The 9,397-nt window shown below is 31.4% G+C and overlaps 1 protein-coding gene across 5 annotated transcripts in view; it reads right to left on the bottom strand.

Moving 5' to 3' along the window:
• Window positions 1-20: 20 nt before the first annotated feature.
• The window catches only part of LOC129004063 (POU domain, class 6, transcription factor 2-like), a 106,104-nt gene continuing 96,727 nt past the window's right edge, over window positions 21-9,397 (bottom strand). For 2 of the 5 annotated variants that reach the window (XM_054432442.1, XM_054432443.1), the window contains 6 exons: window positions 8,329-8,509; window positions 6,080-6,136; window positions 4,915-4,998; window positions 4,297-4,356; window positions 2,894-3,030; window positions 21-2,335 (listed from right to left, as the gene is read on the bottom strand). In XM_054432442.1, the coding sequence (XP_054288417.1) occupies window positions 2,172-2,335; window positions 2,894-3,030; window positions 4,297-4,356; window positions 4,915-4,998; window positions 6,080-6,136; window positions 8,329-8,509 (683 nt within the window). In that variant the 3' untranslated portion in view covers window positions 21-2,171. The remainder of the gene's footprint in view (window positions 2,336-2,893; window positions 3,031-4,296; window positions 4,357-4,914; window positions 4,999-6,079; window positions 6,137-8,328; window positions 8,510-9,397) is intronic. The other 3 variants (XM_054432445.1, XM_054432446.1, XM_054432444.1) reach the window with 3 other exon arrangements.

The raw sequence follows: 9,397 nt of genomic DNA, 5'->3' as shown, positions 1-9,397 counted from the left end.
AGTAAAATAAAACAGCAACATAATTTATTGAAATATTTATTTACGACTGACACTTAGACGACAACTTTACATAAACTATAACTTACAATACATAACCTTAATTCGAATACTGTTAAATACCTAGCCTAAGAACACATTAAAAATAAGTATACGAACGTTCGTGCAGGGGCAGTCACGTGCCTCTTACCTATTTATATATATTTATACTGTACATAACCTAGGAATTGTATAAAATTTAGTAGGAACTTTGGTTGCACAGAGAGAAGACAACTTCTCTTATATACACACACTACATACATACACTTATATAAGTAAAGTCGATATTTACACAACATTTAAACAGATAGATAGCGTGGTGTAAATGTCGAACAAAATACATCTTATGTACAAATCAACGGTTACAGAATAAACTATAAATATAACAGGTCTATTGTAACAGAGTAACAACGGTGTGGTGTGTAACGTAATATATGCCTATTAAAGATAAATGGAAATACAATCTAACCTCATTCTTAGTATCAACTGGTCTGGACATTCAGAGGAATGCTAAGGAGGAATGGGAATGAAAATTAATGTTATCCTATTTTAATGCCTATTGGGTTCTAAATGTACATATAAGGCTAGGATTGGCTTTGACTTTGTCTTAAATTGTGCACATACATAATCGGGTTCTATAAATTAATTTGGCACTCTAACCAACAAAGACAACGTATATGGTTGGATTTAATTACACACTCTTTGAAACTTAAAATTACCTTAATGTTCATGATCAACACAGTTAAATACTGACTTGAATACTCAATGAAAAATAAAGCCCCATGGGGATTCTTTTAAAGCGAGACTATATGGCTAGCAACTTTATCGACAGCTGAGACAAATAAAAATTATAAAGCTACAAGAATATACACAATATAAGGCCTATCTTTGGTCACAATTAAATAACATTTTATATTCACTACTTTTAAAGGACCATTTTTTCATCGTTTGGTTAAATTAAAATAAAGCTGCAAAAAAATCAGTTTCACCAGTTGTAGCTCACATGTTTTCATTGACTCTCACAAACTTTTTATATTTTTATGTGCCTATTTTGTGCTAGGGTACAGAAGCCTGCAAACTTTCTAACAAAACAATCAGTGAAATCAGAATAAAATAAAATAGTAGTTTATACTCTTTCATCCAAGGCTGTTATTAGCTGTCACACAAATGAACATTTTTGTTTAGTGAATAACTAATAACAGTCTAAAGCTGATTGTTTCCCAGCTGTGCCAATTCACTTGACTTACGCTAAGTTTACAAAATTGTTGTCGATTATCACAAAAACTGTTATCACTAAGCTTCCGAAGAAGTCTTCAATCTGGTTTCACAATGAGACATGATCTAGAAGGAAATGAGATTCTTTTCCTTAGCTTAACATGACTGTCTTTGAAGCAAACGTATCTGGTGGTAAAGCAATATAACTTGAAAACTTTAATTATTTTTATAAACCTAATTCATAAAACTTTAGTAAGAATTATTGTTATTGTAACATAAATAGTTTTCAAATAAACTAATAAACATTTTTTTAGTTGTTGATCAGTTCTCTAACTTTTAGTTATTTATATAGATCCTCCTCTTTATAATTGTTCGTTTTCTTCTCTGTGATCTGTTTGTTTGGAGATGTAGAAAAATTATACCAGGGTAAATAACTTTTACAAAAGTAAGTCTACACTGTTACGGTTTTATGAAAATTATTAACTAAAAAACTGTAAATGAAAATGGCACTATTGAGGTAGGTTATGTTTATCATTTTCCAAATGTGTCTCATCGGAGAAAATATTCTGTCAAACTACAGTATCTCTTTTACTCCACCATTTATTGTTTCCAATTTTGAAAATAAAGTTATTTTCAGTAAGAGGTCAAATCCCACACTCAAAGCTTGTGGAACACCATTTAAGAATCCTAATCGGCTTTAGTGAACAAAACTCTATAATAACTCAAATAAAACTCTATCACAAATAACATAGCAACACTGAATCCACTTTCACTTTGTCGGTAACAAAAACTTATGTCCAAGAACAATTGTGTCTAGTCAAACTATCAAAGTTTACGAGTTTATGTACACTGCGCGGACGTCGGGCTCTAGCCGCCTAGTCAAACTCCCACAAGAAGGGGCTGGCGGCGGCGGCGGCTGGCTAGGTGGTCAGATGACCGCCGGGGGGCGCAAGGTGGGGGGGAGTACACGACTTGGACATCATCCGCACAGTGTTCTTGAGTGCCTGGCGCTTGTTACAGAACCATATGCGTATTACCTCTCTCTCGTAGCCCAGCTGATGCGCCAGCGTTGTTATTTCTGTTCCTGTAATAAAATGAAAGAAATGTGTCAATTTAGCCTCGGTTGGTAACACCATTGGTTATTGGATGCAAGTAGACATTCTATCAATATGTATGCCAATTTTTGATCAACATAAATATACTATAGTTCAATGAGTCATTTCCAGAGTGTGCTATAGTCTAAAAGTATATATTTTCCCTTAGTTTACATTATGACATTAAAGTACTATAATTTATAATATACTCCCATATCCCTTAGCTTGGTTGAAGGTTGGCATATTCAACTGATATCAATCATTTACATTAAAACATGTTTTCAGTGGATCAATTCAATCACGTTAATTTTTATTGCAAAGTGGCAAAAACTTTAAGTTGAGAATGAAATCTGAAGTCTTATTCATAGTCAAATGTACAATTATTACAGATTTACCTAACAACATGATTCCATAAGCATCAGATTTTAAAAATACATAACTTGTAAAGTTATTTTACCAACAATATATGCTACCTTAATATATACAGACAACATTAACAGATTTATCAAAAGCATAAAGAGCTTTAGAACCCTAGTTGAAATACATACCAGAAGGATGAGTGTTGCGTTCAAAGTGTGCGTTGAGCAGTTCTAGAGCTTGAGGTGTGAACGACGTTCTTCTTTTTCTTTTCTTGGACGGTTCAACTCCGATAAACTCGGTCAAGTGGTTCTGGCCGCTCTTATACCTGGAACAAACCAAGTGGTTGATTCAACTCCTCTTCTCAATCGATATTTCAAAATAGATGTTTCTAAAAATAAATATAACGTATAATTAATGAATGCTTAAAACATTTGAAAAAAAAGAAGACTGAAATTTTCCAATCAAAGAACCTGCATTGTATGATGAAGGAGGCTGAATGGTTTGTAGATAAAGTATTTTGTAAATTATTTATTTATTAACTGTACAACCAAAACAAACCACATTAGGAGCAGCATATTTCTAAAAATATAATTTATCAATGCATGTAGAAAAATGTGGAAATTAAAGAGTAAGGAACTTAAAATTTTGTTTCATATTTCTCTAGTATTCTGCATTACACATATTTCTTAATCCGTTAATATACAAACAGTTGGTAAATAAAAATTATAAGATTTGCACTAAAACATTAAACAAATTAAGATTAGTTGGTTTAAATATATTTTCAAGCTCATCAAATCATCTGTCAAACTTACTTCGACAAATTTAAAGGATTTCAAAGTCTCATGAAAACGGTGGTGGGGGTGTAAAAAAACACTTACCGTCCCAGGGTGATAAAAAACAGTAACTTTACTTGATTGCCTTCTGGTTATTTCATGGTGTAATTTTAAACACTCTGTATTAAAATTTAGAAAGTTTTTTTTTACATTCGGATCGGATATCCACCTGTATTTGTAAAATAAATTAATGGTTTATTCTTTCAACAATACTGATTTAATAATAGAAAAATTTGTATTTTTTTATATCGGATAGGCCTATGAATATTTACAGGTACCGGTACTGTACGAGTAAATGGTGAAACTGAAGTACATATTACAGGTCAACTAGAAGGCAGGTTCCCTTGGTCAAACAACATAAACTATGAACTCCTAGAGAAGACTGTGTTGTTGATCTAGCGAAAGTACTGTCTGCCATTTTGGATGTGTTGCATCAATCCACGTTTTAAAGCAAGCTACAAAAATGTTGCTTCCTCCGAAGATTAACTGCTACAACGCATCTGAAATTGCATCCAGTATTTTGGCAAGTTCAATGTCACAGTCATTTCCCAAAGACCAAGATTCAACAATAGAGCTTATATAGAAATTTGAAAAATTTATAGAATTTGGAATTAAAAAAATATTTTATGCTTTTTCCAAAGACACATTGTCAGTGTTTGTCGTGATGATTTAAAAAATAGTTTTGGGAGACCTGAGATTTCTTATTCTAAAACATCTAACAACGGAAGGTAACATCGAACACTTAATTTTGAACTCACATATCCGGAAGACCCCTAGGAGCTTCGGAATCTACCGGCATTGGCTGGGGAAATTGAGCTCTGAAACAATGAAAACCTCGTAACAACGGGAACGTCTAAGTCTACCCCCACCACCAACACCATTGCCACCACCATTGAAAGAAAATACTCATTATTTTTAAGACTAGTAGCATATTTTAAGCTTATAACTCCAAGATTAGTTGTCTGAAAACGTTTACAGAGAGACATGTTGCATACTGTTAAAGTTCACAAGTTTTTACTAAACCTCCTAAAATATATTCAAACGCAGAAAAGCCATGAATTCAGCATTGGTTGTGTTTATTATGACAGTTTGTTCCAAGGAAAGGTCTATTATAACTTATGCCAAGTATAAAAATGTGCAATACAATGTTGATTTTTTTAGTTTGATTTGTTTATAAAAGTGTTATAATAAACTTATTATTTAATGTCTATATTATTATGAAATTTTAACTGACTAATTTGCTAAAATACATTTTAAATATGGAATTTGTAGGGGAGGAAATATTACTAATTAAAAACAAAAATAAATCATCCAATTTTAATGTGTGAAAAAAGGTAGTGAAATAGTTGCAAGAAATAGAGAATTTGCCAACAAACCTTTCTTCAGCCTCCTTCATCCACCTTTCAAGTACAGGCTTGATTTTTTGTGCACTTTTAGGGGTAATATCCAGCTTTTCAAACCTGGAATAAAGGTAAAAAATTTAAATTTTGTAAAAAAATATTGCAAATTGCTATCAAGTACAAGGAAAAAAGTTAGAGATAAAAGAAGCAAAATTGGCATACTTGAGGGAGGAATAAGAAATTGTTTGTTGAAAGCTAGCTACTTTGGTAGAGTGTAGGCGATGAAGTAAAAGATAACTAGGCGTAACTAAGTTTAGTCATGCAACTTATCTAGGTTTTAGATGCACTAATGTAACCAATGATATCGATTTGAATAGAAAATAGATTTTATTTTACATTAGAAAAATGTTTAGGTTAGTTTATAGCTTATGTTTAGTTTCTTTGATAGATTTTTTCCTAAAAGAAAAGTAATAATGAAAAAATAACTCTTATTTCTGAACTTACTAAATTGAAAGTTTTTTGAAAACAAATTTACTAAAATTTGTGAATTAGCATCAGCAATAAATTATAATACTACTACTTTGAATAAATTGTAAGTTGTAATAAAATGAAGGGATTCATTACAAATTATACTTTGACAAATAAGTAGGTATTTAAATTAGCAACAGTATTTTTCATAAGTCCAACAACTAAAACAAATCTAGCTAAAATAAGTTCTATTGGCAACAAAGATAAATTTAACAAAAACACCAAATACAAAACAAAAGCCACAATGCCCTGGCTCACTAAACTAAATTATACCAGCGAAAAAAGAATAATTGGATGAAACTTTGTAAATTTAGACTTCATAAATTGTGATTCACATGGACAAAATTTGTTTAGCGCCAGAGCACTGTGCTTTGCAGTGGAACTTAACATAAAGTAAAATAACTTAAAAGAATAAAATAAAACTCGGGTGGAAATCTAAAGTTACAATGTACATTCAGATTGTAAAAGGAGAAATCTGACTTTAAATATTATGTAAACTTAAAAAATGCCAATTCTCAGAAAAAATGCCATAAAAATTGACTACTGTACACATAAATTTGATAAACACAGACAAAGAGATGCAAAATTATACACAAATATAATAGGACAGTAGATTCCACCCAAGTCAAGAAATAAAAGTAAACATAAAGTAAAAATTAACCGTAAGACGTACATATAGTGTTGCTGAGAAGCAAGTTGGGCCGCGCAATACATCTGTGTAGCCAGGGCACTGGGGGAAAAACCGGGCGTTAATACACTTACAGACAGATTGTGATGTGACCGGCGTAAAACTAAGTGTACGGGGGCGGTAAACATAGTGTTCAGATAAATGTCATTCAAACATATATCAGAACTGGAGGTAGTAAATATCATCAAAACACTAATTTTCAGGGTAAAATATGTGGTATGATAAAAATCTTCAAAATATTCTTAGTTGAGAGGACAGAAAACATTCTCAAAATATAGGTTCATTTTAGAGTCAGGGATTCTTGATTCTTCAAATTTCAGCCCCGAAAGATGGGAAAACAAATTCAAGACAAAAATTGAGTTTTTCAGAGAAATTTTTCTCAAAACAAAGGTAGAAGCATTCTCAAAAAATAAATCTGGCAATGTTCTTAAAACATACGTTAATTTTGAAGGCATATAAAATCTCACACGTCAGTGCTATGAAACGGTTAAGGTATTCAAACTGATTATTACTTTCGAGGAAGATGAATGTCAATAAAAAGGTTCCTATTTGAGCTGTAAAAAATCTTCTCAAAACAAATGTGGTGATTGGAGCGGGTAATATACTAATGAAATAATTTTTGAGACCAAAAAGATTTTGGGGATAAAGATCTTTTAAAATCAAGTTTTGGATGGACGGATGATGAAATATTCTCTAAACATTAATTATGTACGATGGTTTTGATATCTTCAAAACATTTTCTGGCTTGTTTAATACCTCCAAAATTTTTTAGTTCTGGGACCCAAAGGAATAATGGTAAATATTCTCGAAGCAATGATGATTGTCAGCTACCTTGAAGACCATAAAATACAAACCGCCCCTTACAAAGAGATCTTGAACTTGTTTTAATTAACAAAACCGAAATGAGACTTAGTTTTACCCCGGTCACAATATAAATACCAAAATATAAAAGCAACATAAAAAGTGCAAAAGATATGTATGTATAATGTATTCTAATGTAAATGGAATGTAATGACAAAATGGATCATTCCATCTAGCATGATTATATCGATATTATGATTATATCGATCTGGCAGTTAAGTTTTAAAATTAATTACTTGAAGAATTTAAAAATTAATCCTTGAGGTATATTACAGAATTCCAGTTTTCTGGAATTTTGTTTGCTAAAATGAAACAAAACAACCTTAAGAGTATAGTTTCAAAGCCACAAAAAAGACAGATTTTTAATCCACTTTAATCTCTTTATTGTCAAATAAAAATAACTAAGATAAAATAATTGTACTGTAGCCTTCCTTAAGACAGCGTTTCTGCATAAAGAGGATTTGAAATACATTTATTAATAAGTTGTTTGATAATAATTCAAAAAGAAATACATCATCAAGCAACCATATTGATTTCAAATACATTGTACATAAATTGAATTTAGCCAAGATATGATAATTGTTTGGTATCGCATTTTACAATGTTGTACAAGTGGTCAAACATTGAGTAGAGGACTCTTGCAAAATTTATCCTTGAATAAGAGAGAATTGATCATTTAACGTCAGTTGACCAAAACGTAACCAACTTGAAACACCTTAAAATGCTTAAGATTTTTCAATAGGTTGTTAGGTTTATTCGTTCCATTCAAAATCAATGACAAAACATATGACCAAATCTATAATCATGGTACTTGTCAAAAATTGGGTTATCCCTCCTTATGAACATATGGACACATTAAAGTTTGATATTTTAGAGTAGTATCTATCAGCCTACTAGATATTCCATCCACAATGTTAAAAGTGTGGCAAGTTATAGATTAAAATGACCATAGCTGAATAGAACCACCGACAAAGTTCACTGACGTAAATAACTGATCTCTTTTGACTACGCCAAGTTTTTAACAAAGCCAAACTGATATGACAACTTTTTGTAAAATATAGCATCTTTTATGTGACATCAACTAAAACTTTAACATTTTAAACTGTTGTACATTTTTTGAGTGGATTATTCAATTAATTTTTTTTATATTAACAAATCACTACAGCCAGTCTATTAGTAGGGACGTTAACTTCATTATCCAAAATAAATAATTTAATTTCACTGACCTAAATCTTGACTGGTGTTTGGATGCAAATTTGACATTGATCGTAAAACAATTGCATCGAGGAATCAATGTTTATATATTACATAGGATTTTGGTGAAGAAACTACTTGAAAAAGAGAGGTAATAAAGAATAAGTGAGTAGACGTACCTGCAGATTGCGCTTTGACTGTACGCAGGCCCTTCCGTAATGCTGAGTGCCTGTCCGACTTGTGTCTGGGTCAGACCCAGCGACAGACGACGTAACTTGAACGCCTTCGCAAACTCCTTGATTTCGTCCAAGTTGATACCGTCCACCATGTTACAATTGCTTTGGCTGATAGTCGGTTGATCTATAAGGACAAAACAAATTACCAATGTAAAAGTATCTGTTCTTAATAAACCGATACAAACTATATTACTTTTACTTTTCTTTGAGTGTTACTAAAAAACATGCTTTGGAAATTTCCTACAATTATTTCAATCATGTTTTAAAGAATTTTAATGTAGACCCAATTTTAAAAAGAAATACATGTTCATTTTAGCCTACATGATTTCTGATTATTGATATTTTTCAAAACCTCTAGCTATGAATTTACTTTTTATTCTTTTATTAAATTAAGGAGATCTACATCAATTAGATTGTAGAAGGATAATTAGCCTAATGAGGTTAAATAAAATTAACCAAAGAAGGACAAACAAACAAATAAATGTAGGCTATATGTATAAAATACCCCCGCCGCAGCAAACCTGCCGACTAAGCGAATTTCCATTTGTCTGAATTGATTTTCAGTTAAATATATTTTAATAACATTAGGATTAACGAGTACCTAGGTTTGCTGCTACAAGGAAACTAATAAAGTGTGTTTTTGAGTAAAATATTGATAGCTTAGTACGAAATAAATAAATTTGCCAAGTTTGATCAAAATATATCCATAAACAAGCAAACTACAACATTTGACAATATTCTCCATAAGAATAACATGGGAATTTTAAATTTACAATTTTTTTAATTTTCTCCGTTACTAATAATCGAACAAAAATACTTTTATATATTAAATTATTTGTTTTTTTAAGCTCTTTAAAAAGGTCTAAAGAGAAATCGGGAAATTTTGTGTTTTGAGGGTCAAAAGTGAGAAAAACCAATTTTTACCCCATAAAACCCCCCGCAAAGCCCCGTTCCCATGGTCCGATCCTGCTGGTTCGCGAACTCATTCAAGTTTATCCCGCTTTACACCTTT

This window comes from Macrosteles quadrilineatus, unplaced genomic scaffold, assembly GCF_028750875.1.
Source record: "Macrosteles quadrilineatus isolate MER2022 unplaced genomic scaffold, UCM_ALF_1.0 Scaffold_9__3_contigs__length_116548681, whole genome shotgun sequence".
NCBI lineage: Eukaryota > Metazoa > Arthropoda > Insecta > Hemiptera > Cicadellidae > Macrosteles > Macrosteles quadrilineatus.
The sequence above is the reverse complement of the archived record's forward strand: the minus strand, read 5'-3'. Positions and strand labels throughout refer to the sequence as shown.